Raw genomic sequence first — 17,370 nt, forward strand, 5'->3', positions numbered from 1 at the left:
CGAACTCAGAAATCCGCCTGCCTCTGCCTCCGAAGTGCTGGGATCAAAGGCGTGCGCCACCACCTCACACCTTTTATCTTTATTATCTTTGTTTTTGAGATAAGGTCTCACTGTGCAGCCCAGGCTAGCCAAAACCAAAACTCCTGGTGATTCTCCTGCCTCAGCCACCAACGCTGAGATGACAGGTATGTGCCTGTCACAGATTAATTTATGTATATTTCATGTGTGTACATGCATGTATTGTGTTTATCTGCATGTGTCCCTGCATCATGTCTTGTGTGTGTGTGTGTGCATATGTGTGCATGTATTATGGAGTATGTGTGTGTGTGTGCATGTCTTGTGTGTGTGTTCATGTGCGTGTGTGTGTGTACATATATTGTGGGGTGCATGTGTGTGCATGTATTATGGGGGTGCGTGCATGTGTGTGTGCATGTCTTGTATGTGTGTGCATGTCTTGTGTATGTGTGTGCATGTGTGTGCATGTGTGTGCATGTGCATGCATGCATGCGTTGTGTGTGTGCATGTCTTGTGTGTGTGCATGCATGTGCGTGCTTGTGTCTTGTGTGTGTGCATGTCTTGTGTGTGTGTGTGTGTGTGTGTGTTCAGGGAGGTCAGGTGAGTCAGCTCTCTCCGTCATGTGAATCCAGTGATCAAACACACAGGCTTCGTAGCTAGTATCTTTACCAACTGTGTCATCTCACTGGCCCCAGATGTGACATTTTAGAAGTCATTAGCCATGTGACACACAAGATTCCATGCTAGTGACCTGTGACCCCTGGAAAATAATTAAGGTTCTCCAACCCTAGCTATAGATACCACGTGAGCCAGAGACACTCCTCGTTGCTGGCACAGCGTACAATTCCCCTTGCCCCTCCCTTAACTCAAGACACATGACCAGAGTCAGGCTGTAGCATGCTTTATTCACAAGACTCATGGGGCCACATGGCCATGATGGTGTCTTGACCACAGCCAGGGAGGGGCCTAGACACCAGGCCAGTGCAAAGAGTAAGCCCTTGAGGTATGGCGTGAAGTGTCCCTGGAGATGCTCCATGGGCCTCTTGTTCCCAAGAGTGCATCCGTGGTGAGGCAGCTTCGAGTGTAATGGCCCCTCCACATGGCCTGAACCGTCTTGGCTGCAGACTGCTGCTGGCTGAGCTGTCGGCGGGTCTTGTAGCCCTTCCAGGCCGCCTGGATGATGGTGCATGCTCTGTGCTGCTGGCTGAGAAGGGAGTTCTGCTGGGATGCTGAGGCCCATCGAGAGACAGACTGGCCTGAGACGCCCTGGCCAAAGCCCTGCACCACACGCGTGGACAGTGTGTGGCCACACACGTGGCAGGTGCGTGGCTGGGACCCCACAAGCATCACGACGCTGGGCGGACTCTCTACCGGGGGACCCAGGGATTGGCAGACGCTGCAGACATCTGGCTGACAGGATAGGAAGCAGCGGTGCTCAGAGCTGTTTCTGTTGTCTAAGTTTCCCTGGGTTCTGCCACTGTGCTCTGGCCACGCAGTAGGGAGCAGTACCTGGCGGGCCTGGGCCCGACGAATGCGGTAGCCACGCCAGGCAGCCTGGATGATGGTGGTGGCCCTGAACAGCCTTTCCAGATTTCGTCGTACACGGTAACCACGCCACGTAGCTTGGATGATGGTGGCCCATTGATGCCACACTTTCACAGTGCGGCGCACCAGGTAGCCACGAGCACACGCTTGGATGGTGACAACGGCCTGGACGACAACTTTCTCCATGGCCTGGACTGACATCAGCAGCTCAGCTGACGGCTTGTGGTCCAGCGCTGCCTCTGCACCAGGGGGGTCCCATGGCTTGTGGTCCCTGCTGGGATGCCACATGCCTCGGGCTGTCCCAGCATGTGCTGTGGTTCTGACCGATACGTTGGGGACTTTGGATTTCCATGACTGGCCAGCAGCCAGGCCGGCATCCACAGGGCCCTGGGGTACAGTGGGGGATGGGGATATCGTATTATGGCCAGTTTTAAGGTGTTTAACAAGATGGGGTCTGTGGCTGTGGGGTGTGGTTCTGGGGCCCCGGGAACTCCAATCAAGGCTGCTTTCGTGTACAGTGATATATTGAAGTCTGTGCCCATAGAGCATGGCGGAGACTTTTCGAGAGCACTCACTAAAACTAGTTTTAGGGACTGTGACCTGTTGTTTTGGCCTGTGAGATGCAGTGAAGATTCGTGAGGCCCCTTCATAGCCAGTGACAGGGCGGTTGGTGTAGTCAACACTTTGGTCACGGGGCACGAATGGGACCAGGGAACCACCACCATAGCTAACTCTGGGGCCTGTGACAGAAGGGAGCCTCTGATCAAGGTGTGTGGTGGGGCTTAGCATTGTTCTTGGCTGGCTAGTCTGTCTGATGTCCTGGGCAGCCTCATAAAGAAGGCGTCTCTGGGAACCATTTGATGATCGCTCGTGGACCAGAGACACCCTCCGACCTCCTGAGGTTGCCTTCTGTCTCCTCTCATTCCCCACGTGAATGATGGGTGTGATGCCCACCATGGATGTCCCTGGAGGCTCCTTTTGACTGTCCAGTGGGACCCGAGGTACTGGCTTGGGTGGATGACTAAAGGGGACCAATCTGTTCATGGAACCTTCTAGAAGTTCTGAGACAAAGCTGCCTTGATTGGATTGGTAGGACTTTTTAGCAGTGAGGAACTCTTGGTGGTCCCTCTTGGTGTGGCTCTGAGGTTCTCCAATCTGGAAGGCACTAGACGACCCAGTTTTAGGTGGAGGTGCTGAGTCTGTCCCCTCTGACCTCTGGACAGCTCTGGAATCTCCAGGCTTGGCCTCCTCTGACCCTAGAGGCAGCTCAGCTGTCCTAGCTCTGCCTGTGCTCAGCTGTGGTGTCACTGAGACATTAGAAGCCAGAGGTTGACTCAAATTGTCCACAGGGGCCTCCAGCAAGCCCAGGACCCTGGGAGCAGGGTGGAGGCTGGGGGGATCACTTTTGCTTTCTGAGATTAAGGACTGAACAGTGATGCTACTGGCTGTGGGGTGCTTATCTAAACTTGGGGCCTGTTTAGGGACAGCGGTCACACTGTTGGCTTGTTTGATAGCCTCCTTGTTCAACAGGGCCTTTGAGAATATTTGGTCTTTGAGGACATTGTCAGCTGCCAAAGGCTTATGCCCATGACTCTCTCTTCCTGCGGCCCCAAGGCCTGTCTGTGCTGCCCTCAGTTTTGACTCCGTGTCAGTCACCTCAGGTTTGACAGAGTCTATGCTAGGCACCACTGTTGAGGACACAGTGGCAGCCATTTGTTCTGGCTTTGACAGGGTCTGGTCATTGACACCTACAAGCTTTGTCAGCCCAGGGTCTTGGCTAATCTCTGAGGCACTTGACAAGACTGTGGGCAAGTGTTGTGGGTCTTCAGCCAGTTTCTGTACTGTTGGTGAATGAGCATTGGCCAGGCTGGTGACAGAGGGTGCCAGGAAGGGGACCTTGGAGGCTTCCCTATACTGTGTTGGCTGAAAGGGACGTGGGGAGATCCCTACCAGCATGGACCCCAGTGGGGCCATGTTACTTGTCCTGTTGGCCACAAAACTTGGGCGGGGGCTTAAAGTATGGGAGCTTGGCGAGGGCTCTACAGCTGGGCTCAGCTTCTCCTTGTGAGGGTGACGAGGGGGCTCACTGCTAGCCACAGGGCATGGAGGGAGGTTGAGGGCCACACCACTGGGTCCAGCATCTCTGGGGGGACTCTGTCCCTCACCACTAATCACTGGTTCTGTCAATAGGTTGTGGGTCCTGACACCTACTGTGGACTCTGAGGGGACATTCTGGGTCACACCATCCACCACAGACTCTGGGGGGACTCTCTGTACCACATTTTTCACCACGAACTCTGAGGGGACATTCTGAGTTACACCATCCACCATGGACTCTGGGGGGACTCTCTGTACCACACTTTTCACCACTGACTCTGGGGGGACATTCTGGACCACACTACCTGCCATAGATTCAGGGGGAACACTCGGCACCAAATCATCTACCATGGACTCTGGGGGACCTTTCCGGGCCACACCATCTGCCATGGACTCAGAGGGGACACACTTGTCTATATCCCTGATCATAGATACTTGAGGAAGGTTGGGAGTCTTGCTTTCAGCCACAGGCTTGGGGGCCAATGTTGAAGGCACCTTTCCATCTACAAAACCCTGGGACAAAGTCCCGCCCACAGCACCTGCTGTATCTGCAATGATCATACCTACATATTGGTAACTGGGTGGGACCATGGTGGCCACAGAGAAGAGCTGTGGGTCTAATGTAATAGGGAGAGTAGCACAGGGCTGAGGGATGCTGGCCCCCAGCTGGTTTGGGAAGAGCTCAGATGGGACCTGCATCCTGGGCATCGGAGCTGGGCATGGGCTCTGGCCCACACCTGTGGCCATAGCAGGCTGATTTTGAGTCCAGTGGACATCTGCTGGCGAGGCCCAGGGGGACATGGGGGGTGGGTTAGCCCCCGGACACACACTTAGGAACAGTCCAGTAGTCAGAGGCCCCTGGGGCATCCCTGAAGCAATGCCCCTGAACAAAGCTTGGTATGGAGCACTGGCCCCTACAGCCAGGCCATTGTCCTCTGCAGGAGGCCTGGAAGGCTGCCCAAGGCCATGCCTGGGCTGAGCTACAGGACTTGAGGGTCCCTTGCTGGCCTGGGTCGGGTCAGAGTGAACTGTGGAATCCTGAGAGCTGGCCCGGCTCCTGGTACCTAATGGGAGGTTTCCACCTGGGCTGCTGCAGACTCCCAGAGATGGCTGGGCTGGTGGAGTCATCACACTTGGCTGCGGCCCCCCTCCGTTGGGCATGGAGGACTGGCTTTGAGTTGTACTGCTGCCCTGCTGTGTATGCAGCTGTGGGCTGAAAGCTGGCTTGTTGACCGCACGACCCACACCACACACCACGGTGGGCGGCAAAAGGCTCAGGGCTCCCAAGGTAGCCGCAGGTACATTGGAGAGATCAGGGTACATCCTGGGAGCCAGAAATGGGGAGTTCAGATTGGGGGACACCCTGTTGGACAGAGGCATCTTGAGTACTCCAGGGACCACAGTGCTGGCTGTGGTTGGCTGATTGTGGTTTGGAGATGCCCTGTTGGGGACAGATACATGGGCCAGGGTTGGGGACCTAACACTGACCAGGAAAGCCTGAGCTAGGCTTGGCGACAGGCTGTGGGACATACAGGGCTGCACATAATTTGGGGTTACAACCGTGGCCATATAAGGTTGGGCGAAATGTGAAGGCATGCCATAGGATGGGAATGGCTGGAAAAGGCTGGGGAACACCCCGGTGGCTACAGATGTGTGCCCCGTGCCCTGTGTGGGTATGGAGGGGGAGCCAGGTGGTGGCCAGTTACTCAGAGGTGACTGAGTGGGCCTTGGGGCTCCGTGGGTAGCGGCAGATGGCTGGACCTGGCTTGCAGTTGCCCCAGTGCTCACTGACTGGTTGTTTAAGGTCACCACACCAGCCGCAGATGTCTGTGTAAAGTTTGAGGATACACTAGAGGCCATATGTTTCTGGGTATAGATTGGGGACCCTCCAGCATACATAAATGGTTGACTGAAATTTGTAGGTGACCCATAATATCTCAGTGGCTCTGTCAAGCCAGGGAACACCCCAGTGTCCATGGATGGCTGGGCTAAAGTTGGGGACACCTTAGTGGCCACAGATGGATGGGCCAGGCTTGGGGCCACCCCAGTGCCCATGGATGGTTGAGCCAGCCTTGGGGACCCAGCACTGGACCCTGCAGGCTGAGATGAGCTTAAATACATCCCCCTGGCTTCTAATGGTTGGCTTAGGCATTGAGATCCCTCACTGGTCTTTCGTGCCTGGCCAGGGCTTGGGGCTCCCCCATGAGACAATTTGTCCTTGGGTTTGACAGGATCCAGGCAAGTGACACCAACTGGCTTCCAGTCCTTGGCCTCAACCTGACCTTTTCTGTGCCAGGATACAGTTGTGTCCTGGAACAGTTCCTCAGTTAGGTCCCCAGTACTATAATCAGACCCACTATCTGAGTCCCAGTGGATATTTGAGGCCAGGCTGGTGCGAGAGAGGAGGGACTCAAATCTCAGAGAGGGCTGCTGGAACTTGGGGAGCGTGCACTGAGGACCAGCTGGGCATGTTCTCTCCAGCTGTCCCTGGAGCCTGTACCTTGCATCTCTGATCTCCTTCAGTTTCGGCTGAGATTCCTGCATGTCAGCCTCCCTGCCACATTCCGGAATCCCTGAAGGTGGCAAGCTAGATGGTATGGAGGGACTAGCCAAGGGGCTGCTTTTCAGGGAGCTCTGAGAGTTACAGGTGTCCTGGCAGGGAACCCCAGGATAGCTCTTGGCTAACACGATCTGTGGGTGCTGTGGGATCTTAGCCAGTAACTCATCCAGAAGGGATTTGTGGTGCTGGGAGTGGGATGAGGTCAAGGTCATTTGGGGGTGCTTCTCCTGTTTGGGGGTGGACCTGCTGGAGACTTTTTGCGACTTAGGATGTAGGAACATTAGAGACGGCTGATCACACTGCTCATCTGTGACATTCCGGACTATGGTGACCATATCCTTATTGCCTGGTGGTGACAATACTCGTCTGTGACCCGACAGAACCTGTCTACAAGTCTCCTTGGGCAATGAGCTGTGGGTCTTGACTAGGGAGGAACAATAACCACAGGGAGACTTCTTGTACGTCCCCCGGGCTGGACACTGACACACACTGCTATGACAAGTGGTAGAGGGCCGCGGGGAAATAGGGGACTTCCCATCACCCATGCGACCTGAGTACTTGCTGGTCACCACGTTGCCCTCTTGGTACGACGGCCCTGGGTAGGGTACCCTGCTGGTCACAGACGGCTGGCAGGAGCTTGGGGCTCTGTTATTACTGGTCACTGATGGCTGGTTACTGCTTGGGCCTACACCGTTGGCCACATGTGGCTGCCATGGACCAGGGGGTGGTGGCTGGGAAGGTCGCTTGGGGACATGGAGACCCTCACCACATGCCATGGAATCAAGATCCAATGACCTCGGGTATACACCAGAATAAAGGACCGAACCTACCTCCCAGGACAGCGTGGGTATTTTGAGTAAGGGACAACAGTAAGTGCTAGTGACCATCCCTCTGGAGGAGCCTATGGGGGACTGTGGCGAGCAGGGTGACCCTTCCAATGTGACCCCAACCCTTTTCTCCCACAGGATCCCATCAGGCTGTTCCCAGGGCAAGCCCTCCCATGGTGGCCTGACCTTGCTACACCGTGCTCCTACAGGACCCAGCGTAGGTCCCCACGCCACCGACAGACTCCCGCTGCAAGTCACCTCCACTGGGGCAGGTGCTGTGGTCATCCGACTCCCCACTGTTTTTGAGGTGGCCTTAGGGAGGAAGGCGCCTGTCCTCTGGGCCATCTGTGCCAAGGACTGAGTGAAGACAGCACCCAGCTCACCCTGGCACAGCGCCTGGCTGAGTGTGGCCCTCTCATCTTCTGTCAAGGCCTTACACAGGACCTCGGCCAGCTTGCCCTGTGTGGCCTTGAGTTCTGGACGCAGCTCACCACGGGACAGGGCCCGGGACAGGGAGATACCCAGTTCACCCCACGACAGTGCCTTCATCAGTGCCATTCCCAGCATGCCTTGAGGCAAAGCCTTGACCACAGATGGCCCCAGGACCTCCCGGGATAGGGCCTGGCTCAATGCCGTCCTTACTTCCCCCTGAGAAAGTGTCTTGACCAGGAGTGCCCGCAGGTCCTCAGGGGAGCCCAGCATGGCCACCAAGTCTGCACATAGAGATGCAATGGATGCAGCCAGGTCGTCGTGGCAGGACACGGATTGGTTGGGCAGAGGGGATGGAGGTGGGGTCCGTGCCCGTCCACTGTCACCCCAGGATTCTGCATTGGACACAGAGTGTCCACTGGGAGTCATCAGAGGTACCAGCATGCCTTGGCTATCTGTGGCCACTGAACGTGGGTTCTGCGTGGTCTTGTTTGGTGTGTGGCTATGGAGCTGGGTCTGGGCCACGTTCCTGTCATCTGGCTTGGCACGAGGTCCTGTGCTAAGTGTCCCCAAATGTTGCCACAACTGGACAGATGCCTTGGAAGTGCTCAGAAATGTCTGTGACTGGGTCTTGCTACTGAGGTCAGCAGTAGGGTGGGCAGCCAAGAGGCACTTGGCTGTTTCAGTGGCCAGCTGGGCCTGGGACGGAACCTTAGCCAGACATGTGATGATCTGGGCTAGGGATGGGGCTTTGCTGAGCTTAGTGGATGGACAGACTTGGCATGCCACCTTGGTGGTCTTAGTGCTCGTGCTCGTGATCTTGGCATGCTCAGACGGTGGACGCAGCTGAGATGAGCTTTTTGTCAGGAGAGAGGCCATGTGGTGCTGAGGAGCCGAGGTGGGTGAATACATGTTTGGGTATACTTCAGGAGGGATTAAGGTGATCCCCGAGGAGCGTGCCTGCAAGGAGGCTGAGGCTGGACATGATGTGGTCAGATGATCTCGAGACACAGATCTGGCCTGCTCACCCGCAGGTTGGAGCTGGGCTGTGAGCGACATTAGGTGTGCGGCCAGAGGCGAGGAGGACAGGGAGGCAGAGAGACTGACAGGTGGATGCCGTCCTTCAGGTATGCCTGGGGCCAGCCCGGAGGTCATGCAAGACTGAGACACAGCTTTACAGAAGGGTGATGCTGGTGGGGTTCGGGCACAGCAGGGGTGTGGCTGGGTTTGGGAGGAGGTCTTGGTCAGGGGGACAGCCAGCTGGGCCTGTGTCAGGGTCACCATAATCTCTTCAGGCATGTACACCCTGGAGTGAAACTTTACAATTTCTGCCCTCTCCTTGATCTGAGTCAGGGCCTTGCTCCCATCTTTCATCACTTTTGTCCAAGACAGAGCCCTGGTTGCAATGGCTGTGTTAGTCTTAAGAGCTGCTTCCTTTTGGTGGGCCCTTGTGGGACAAGGTTTCATCTTTTCTACTTCCAATGGAGACTTGGATGGAGGCTTAGAAACTATGATGTCTAGATTTTCGTGGGGCACGCACCTGCCCCTCCCCTCAGCCAAGTATGACTGAGAGGCCACCTTGACGATTGCAGTGGTATGCTTAGCGTTCACGGTGACCTTGGCCCTTGCACTATTCAAGTGTACCTGGGAGAAAGTGTTACCAGCAAGCACTGGACTTTGGGGTGAACACTTGGGACTTGAGGCTACCGCCTCAGTTGTACCACCACACAGGGTCCTGAGCACAGCAGCTACGGAGCGTAGGTGAGCTGGGGTCTTGGTTATCATAGCCGCCAGGCGCGTCTGAGGTGAGGGCTTGACCGTGGGGCTTGACGGAGAGGTTTTGGATGAAGTGGACACTGTATATGTCTGAGCATGGCTTCTGATCATTGGTCGCATCTGGAGTGAGGTCTTTGTCACTGTGAATCCGGGATCAGTTTGCAGTGGGGCCTTAGTGACCGGAGCTCCAAAGCGTGGTAAGGCCTTGACTGTAGAGGCCACAGCAGACCCTGGGGGCTGTACCCTGGCCCCGGGGACCATGCAATGCACCTGCATTTGCGGTGTAGTGTAACAGAGTGGAGAATTGGGTCTCGAAGGAGGCGGGGGCCTGATCATCAGGGGGGTCGGGCTAGTTGCTGCTTGCATCTTCATGACTGTCGCTGGGGATGTGGGGCGTGTCTGCGGTGCATTCTTTGGTGCTGTGGACATTGTGGTTGGGGACTTAGGGGCAGCGGCAGCCACTGGACACACCTTGATAGGGGTCTTGTTGACTGGATAGAAATGCAGTAGGGCCTTGGGAACATCTGTTTCTGTGTGGGCCTGAGTCTGGGTCTTCAGGGATCCATGAATGGCCTGGTCATAGCTTCCTGTTCCTGCTGACTCTAGGGTCCCTACTTTGATGGTCTTGGAAGCCACATGCCTGATCTTCACATTGTCTTCCTCCAAGTGTCTCATGAGACAAGAGCTCCGAAAAGTCTTACTCAACATGCAGGGCTCATACTGTGGCTGTAGGCCACCTCTGGGGATGCTGCTGGCACAGGGACCTGCTGTGGCTTGTGAGAGGACCAGGTTGTCAAAGGATGGGAACTGAGTCTCTTTAGTCACCATGACTGGTGGCTGGTCCTCTGGGGCATGAAAGCGCACCTGCTGTGGCTGGTGGTAAGGGATGTCCCTGTCCTCGACCCTCTTAGCTTTCTTAGCAGTCAGCCTGTTGGAATGCATCAGCCGGCGTGTGCTGAAGCGTCGCCAGGCCTCCTGGATGGCCTTGGCTGCTGTCATCTGGGAGATGAGTTTCTGCCTCAGCCGGTAGCCCTTCCAGTTGGCTTGGATGACAGTGGCTGCCCGTGAGACCATCATGTCCATCTCGTCGACCAAAATGTTCTTGAAGGCCTGGCTCTCCACTACTGCCCGCAGACGAGGCACTTCCCGTGATGGTAACACTATTAGCTCCTTGGACGGGTAGGGATCAGTCTGGATCTGAGGACATAGCTTGGCCACCTTCTCTTGGTGAATGGGGGTAGGCTTAGGGAGGCATGGCCCACTCGGTGACATAAGGTTCTGGAACTGGAGCTGAGCTGCCGGCTGCATTGCTGCCACTCCTGAGCTGGGCAGAAAAGTCTGGGAGGAGGGGGTGAAGGATGAGGTTTGTTTGGTAGTGGGGATGGACAGATGGACAGATGGAGGTTTGCATAGATGCGTGGGTGGGTGGAGATGGGTAAGGAGATGGTGGGTGTGTAGATGGTTGGATGTACGTGGGGGGTGGGAGAAGGGTTGGTGAGGGGTCAGGAGGTGGTGAGTGGGTGAGTTTTGGTGGGTAAGTACAGGTGTGTGGCGGTGCGTGTCACTGTGAATGGATGTGTCACTGTGTGGTGAAGACTGAGGTGTACACAGTCCAGAGTTACCTATGGGTTTCTGCAGGACATCAGGTGCAGAGAGCAGGGACACCACCACCCAGCAGCCTTCAGACTTATAACCTGGGCATAATGTTATATGCGTGACAGAGGAACTCCACAAGGCAGGCCCAGCCAAGCCCTGGCCCAGCAATCTCCTTACCTTGGAAAGTCATAGGGTTGGAAAAGGAGCAGAAGAAGGTGTAATCTTGAAAGCCAGCCTGTAAGGGCAGGCTGTCTTCAGTTCTTCATTCCAAGAAAATGCACACAGCAGCACTCTGGGCTGGTTCTGTTAGAAATACCAACAGGAGTGAGTGGGGCTGTGGACTAAGCCGGGAGAGGACAGAGCTGGGAGGGAGGGCATAGAAAGGATGAAGCAGGGAGGACAGGGGGGAAGACTGTGGGGGGCAGGACAGAGGACACTCTACAGGAAGGGCCTGGGAAGATGTCAGCGTCGCTTGGCAGTTAGCAGCTGGGCTTCATGTGTACATAACTGGGACTAAGAGGGTCCCCGGGACACATGGGATTAGAAAGCAGAGGATGTCCATGTCTTTATTGTCTAGAAGAGAGAGACCCAGAAGGCACACATCCAGGACATGCCCACTCAGCACACTATCCAGCAAGAAGTAGGGAGCTGCAAGAAGGCTCAGTGTGAGGAGTGACTGGAGCCAAGGCTGATGGCACAAGTTCTCCCCTGAACCCAGCCAGTGAGAGCAGAGAACCGACTGCCTCCATTACCTTCTGCCTCTGCCCAGACACCTAGTGCATGCACCCTCCACACACAAGCTAATACGCGTCAACTAAAAAAAGTTAGGCCAGGGCTAGAGTGGCTCCGTGGTTAACAGCATTTGAAGTTCTTGCAGAGGACCCCGTTCGGTTCCCAGAAGCTACACAATTAACAACAGTCCCTATCTCCAGTCTCAGCAGGTCTGACACCCTTCCTGGCTTCAACAGGCATGATCGTGGTACACGGACACACATGCAGGTAAAGCATCCATACATGGAACAATTTTTAAAAAGAGAAAACAAAACAACAACAACAAAATCTAGACCAGACCTGGTAGCACCCACTTAACCCCAGCACTCAGGAGACAGAGGCTCTGTGAGTTCAAGCCCAGCCTGGTCTATAGAATGAAACCCTGTCTACATAGATAAATCATGTCAGACAAATGATCCTAACTTAATTTTACTACCAGATACATAGTTTAAACACAAAGATCTGGTTGTGTTGGGCATAACCGAGTAGAGCCAAGAATTGTAGGCAAGATCTACTGTGGCTATGCTTCAGTCTGAGGGACTTAATGTACGTCCACAGAAGACACACTCAGCTAAAGTAACAATAAACACATCTGAACCTAATAACACAACTACCAAACACAAGGCAAAAACTGGCAGCACTAAAGAGACAGACTAATCCACAATCAGAATTGGACTGGTTTAATTCTTTTTCTTTTTTTTCCTTAGACAGCGTGTCTCTGTGTAGACCAGGCTAGCCCGGAACTCACAAAGATCCACCTGCCTCTGTCTCCCTAGCACTGGGATTAAAGGTGTGAGCCACCATGTCTGGCTATAACTTTTTAAAGTTTTATTTTATTGTTACTTTTGTTCATTGTATTGTTTTATGTGCGTGTCTGTACGTGTGCATGTGTGTGATGTGTGTGTGCTGCGGTTACAGGTGTGTGCAAGCTCTCAGGTTGTTTTGTGGGTGATGGGATCCGAGCTGGTCTTTAAGACAACGGAGCAGCTGTGCATGGCGTCTGGGCCGCGTACATCCTGTCACCCTGCCTGTGGGAACCAGAAGAGTTGGTTGTTGGCCCCCCATGTGGGTGCTGGGAATTGAACCTCTGGAAACAGTCAGCACTCTTAATTCCTGATCTCCAGCCCGTTTTATCATTTGATCTCATTAAACATTATTTTTAGTGTTATTTATACATCTCTACTGGCTAGTTTTATGTCAACTTGACATAAGCTAGTCATCAGAGGATGGGGAATCTCAGTGAGAAAATGCCTCCATATGATTGGGCTGTAAGCCAAGTGGTGGCGGCCAGCCTGGTCTACAGAATTAGTTCCAGGACAGCTAGAGCTACACACAGAGACCCTGTCTAAAAAAGAAAGAAAGAAAGAAAAGGAGAAAGGAAAAAGGAAAAAGGAAAAAGGAAAAAGGAAAAAGGAAAAAGGAAAAAGGAAAAAGGAAAGGAAAGGAAAGCCAAGCCAGGGGAGCCAGCCGTAAGCAGCACTCTCTCGAGGGCTCCTGCCCCCAGGTTCCCGGCCTGATGTCCATCGATTGGTGTGGGAGCCTAAACCCCGCAGACCCTTCCCTTTCCAGTTGCTTCACATGGAATTCATCACAGCGCAGAGACACGGATGAGGGTACTGCTGTGTGCATGCACGTGTCCCTGGGGGACTGAGGAGCTCCTGGAGCCCTGGTAACAGGATCCTGGGAGCCTGTGGATGCTGGAAGCCATTCAAGTCCCCTGAGGGAACAACCCCGAGCCCTTGCTCAAGCCCCATGTGCACCACCACGACTGCTGTACAGGGGGCTTTTAAAGGCCTCTGGTGATTCTTAGAGCTTGGGAGCCACTAAGAACTACGGGACCATGTTGGCTATACCAGCCTGCGAACACACAAATGGTTTGTGTGGAGGCAGGCAGGTCTCTGTGAGTCTGAGGCTACACAGCATCTTCCAAGACAGCCAGGGACCCAAGCCAGACATTGAGACCCGGTCTTCAACAACAACAACAACAACAACAAGCCTCCCGTTTATAAGCCAGTGATGGAGAAGTAAAGCCAATGTCCCTGGGACTGGCTACTCACTGTCTTGATAAATCGTGAGTCATTGGCCAGTGAGACCCTGTCTCAAAAAACAATACGGTGCCAGGCATGTGGTGAGGAGGCAGAGGCAGGTGGATTTCTGTGAATTCCAGGCTAATCTAGTCTACATAGTGGCACCCTGTCTAAAGAAAATGAAAAAAGAGAAATCGAGTCCCAGAAGTGCAGTTACCTATCCACGGTCACTACAGGGTCCACAGCAGAACCTGGCTCGCTGACTCCTGTCAACAAGGGTGACCACCAGCCCTCTCCTTCAGGACAGGTCCCAGGGGTGTCCTCAGTCCTGGAGCTGTCACCGTGTCCCCCAGGCCCTCAAGACACCCCTGGCTTCAACACTAAGCCAGCATGAGGTCAGTAACTGAGCCCCCATTCTGTAACCTCTGCAACCCAAACTCTTTATCTAGATCGCAGAACATGCACGTGTACGGGGACACCTGTGAAACAAAACCCCAGCGCACTGGGAGGAGCTGTCAGCAGTCTCACAATCAGTGATTGTCACACCAGGAGATGCTCATGTCACAGGGAAAGTGGGGAGCAGAAGCTGACATGTGGACAGAGCTAGAGCACGCATTGCAGGGCCTTGACAAGTGTGTGAGGGGTTATGGGTTCCATCTCTAGCACCCCATAAAATCAGGCAAGTTGGGACCTGAAGCAGGAGGATTGTTGTGAGTTCCAGGACAGCTTGGGCTACAAAGCTGGATGTAGTGGTAGAAACCCCTGTCAGCCCAGCACACAGGAAGTGGAAGCAGAAAGATCAGGAATTCATGGTCATCCCCACTTACATAGTGAGTTCAAGGCTAGCCCGGGCTATATGAGGCCTTATTTAGAAAAAGAGAGAGAGAGAGAGAGAGAGAGAGAGAGAGAGAGAGAGAGAGAGAGAGAGAGAGAGAGAGAGAGACGAGAAAAAGGAAAGCAAAGCCACCAGGTAGGTTGTGGGTGGGAACTGGAGAGGAAATGGAGAGGTACTGTTGTCTGGGGATGGTTGTGAGTGCATCTCCGAGACCCTGTGCTCCCTCTTAGTCACGCAGAGCAAGCCCACCCTACCTTGGTGCTGGAGAAGGAAAACAGGCTCACAGGGTTGGTGCCCAAGGGACAGTACCATCAAGGCTTGGGGGACCCCAAATACTATCTCTAAAGGCCTAGCCACCTACCGCAGCCCAGAGGACGCAGACATTCTTGGCAAGAGCTTGGTGACAGAGTGTGGTTCCCCCACCAGCCCACTCACCTATCCCCAGAGCTGAAGCCACCAGCCCTCAAAGCCAGCCTTGGGACCGGGGCACCCAAAGTCTTTATGACTCCAACTGAGTTCTGACCAATCCCTAGCAATGTGGAGGGAGAGGGTTCTAGAACTTGGAACTGGGGCCCCTGACAGGACAAGAGGATCTGAGCTGTCCTAATGGTCTAACCTGGAAGGGAAATTAGGGCTCTGAGCATAGAGATGGCCTTCCCCTCTCCCCTTGTTGTGTCTGGAGGGAGGTCTGTCACCACCTGGGGTAGCTGCTGAGCCTCTGAGATGTCCTGGAGACATTCCCTGATCGGGCTTGCAAAGACACATGCAAAGTCTCATATGGCCCACGGCAGCCAAGCACCCAGGAGTTTAGGGATGTTGGTGAGTTCCAGGCCAACCTGGGCTACTATGAAGCCCCTGTGCAGAAAATAAAAAAAAAAAAAAAAAAAAAAAAAAAAAAATGGACATGCACTGCGAGCCACAGCCCTAGGAGGGGGTAGATGGAGTGAAGCCAATGTTCTGGGCCACCTCCCCAGGCTGGGCTCGTACCCAACATGAGTCACAGATGCTCCAGCCAAGGCTGACACACACCTTGGCCTATGCACCGCAGGCTCAAGCCAGAGCCACTTCACCTAGCCAAGGAGCGACTAGAACAGGGACTCTATGCAAGGAGCGACCACACGACCCTGTGGCTTTCCCCTGCATGTCTCCTCTGTCCTATAGCTGTTGTAAGGACTTCTGGTAAGCCTATTGTTTCCCTGGGAGCCTGGATATGGTGGTCTTAGCCCGTGTGCCAGATGAGGCTCAGGGGGAGCTATACATGAATTTCAGAGGCAGGCTTTCAATGCTGGGAAGCAGAACTCTGAGCCCGGGTACCCTGGGCACATGATATGCTGTCAGAGTCCTTGGTGTTTTGAGATAGGCTCCCTATGTACCCCAGGCTGGACTGAAACTCATGACCCTTCTGCCTCTGCATTGCAAGTGCTTGAGTCACAGGCTTGCAGTGCCCAGCCTGGCTCTGATCAGCTGACTGGAAACACTCCCAACCTCAACAAAAACTTCATTGGGTTGGTGTGGTGGCACATGCCTTTAGTCCCAGAGGTAGGCAAAACTGAGTTCAAAGCCAGCCTGGGATACACAGTGAGACACCATCTCAGACAACAACAGAAATCTTTATAAAGACCCAGATTCCATCCAACACTACAAGAACAATGCAGACACTGATATACATGGTATCCCAGCATTCCAAGGGCCAAAGGAGAGGTCAGAGTTCAAATTTCTACTGTGCTATTCACAGCCTGTGGAACAGGTCTCCAGCCCTCCCTGGGCCACTACTGTGTAATCAGGGTATAATAATCTTGGCCCTAGCTGAGAGGGATAGGGAAGAGGGAACCAAGACCAGGACACCCCCATTTCATAACACACAAGGTAGAGGCCCACAAAGGAAGATTGTAGCTTTTACACTGTTGCAGAGCTCCTATGGTACCCAAGTACCTGGAGCTCAGGAGAGTGCCTGCCAAGGATGACTCAGCCCTGGGCTCCATCCTCATACTGTGTAACTAGACTGTCACCCCAGCACCCAGAGACCTGTGTTCAAGCCTTTTCATGACTAGCCTTTGTCTTACTAGCCCAGGCTGGTCCAGGACTGAGGAGCCTCCTGTCTCAGACTCCCCCAATGTTGGGACAATGCCAGAACCACCAAGCTGGACCCACAAAACAGTTCCATTCAGGGTAGGCAGGCGGGTACCCAACCGCTTGCAGGGCTGTCTAGGGACACCTGCAATCCACTGGGACTTACTATGTGACCTTATCACCCACCCATGGTGACACCCTGAGTGGAGTCAGAACCCCAAGACCCAGGGTCTCAACAGCAGGGGCCAAGGTTGACAGGAAACTGTATATAACATGGAGGGGGGTGGAGACCTAGGGTCAAATGTTCCCACTGGGGCTAAACTGACCTAGATTAATCTGCTCTAAGTCCTAGGCAAGAGAATAGAGATGCAACAGGCAGGCGTGATGGCACATGCCTTTAACCCCAGCACTCAGGAGGCAGAGGCAGGGGAATCTCTATGAGTTCCAGACCAGCCTGGTCTTCATAGCACGTTCCAGAACAGTCAGGACTCTATGTCTCAAAAGTAAATAAATAAATATGCTGTGTGACTCAAGACAATTATTTACTTCACTGAACACTGTTTCCTCAAAATAGGAGAGCTGGTGCTGGAAGAAGGGGCGTGTCGGGGAGATATTTAAATGCACCTACATGATTCAAGGCTCCCACTTCATAAACTTGCAGAGAAGGCTGAAGCACCCCTTGAAACCAACAAAGGCGAAAAAGTCTACCGAGCACAGACTGCAAGCCCGGCTCTATTCTGTATGGATGAATTCCCAAAAGTTACGTAAGCTTGTGAGCACTTCCTTCTTCCCAAAGGATATACCAGCTAAGTTGCATAGGTT

At 53.9% G+C, this 17,370-nt stretch overlaps 1 protein-coding gene and 1 long non-coding RNA gene across 3 annotated transcripts; one reads left to right on the top strand and one right to left on the bottom strand.

The window, feature by feature from the left end:
- Positions 1-901: 901 nt before the first annotated feature.
- Iqcn (IQ motif containing N) lies at positions 902-14,968 on the bottom strand. 2 transcript variants are annotated; one of them, XM_076914298.1, is made up of 4 exons: positions 14,914-14,968; positions 11,023-11,148; positions 7,231-10,587; positions 902-1,947 (listed from the first exon to the last, which is right to left on the bottom strand). In XM_076914298.1, the coding sequence occupies exons 3-4, from the start codon at positions 10,555-10,557 to the stop codon at positions 982-984; spliced, it is 4,293 nt and encodes a 1,430-aa protein (XP_076770413.1). In that variant the 5' UTR covers positions 10,558-10,587; positions 11,023-11,148; positions 14,914-14,968; the 3' UTR covers positions 902-981. The 2 variants fall into 2 exon arrangements, with proteins under 2 accessions (XP_076770413.1, XP_076770412.1); XM_076914297.1 differs by having other exon boundaries at positions 14,840-14,955.
- LOC143434718 (uncharacterized) lies at positions 10,351-17,172 on the top strand. Its single transcript, XR_013104440.1, has 3 exons — positions 10,351-10,403; positions 11,778-11,844; positions 17,123-17,172. It is a non-coding gene; the product is annotated as an uncharacterized LOC143434718 (long non-coding RNA).
- Positions 17,173-17,370: the final 198 nt, after the last annotated feature.

The sequence above is a fragment of the Arvicanthis niloticus genome, chromosome 16, assembly GCF_011762505.2.
Source record: "Arvicanthis niloticus isolate mArvNil1 chromosome 16, mArvNil1.pat.X, whole genome shotgun sequence".
Lineage (NCBI taxonomy): Eukaryota > Metazoa > Chordata > Mammalia > Rodentia > Muridae > Arvicanthis > Arvicanthis niloticus.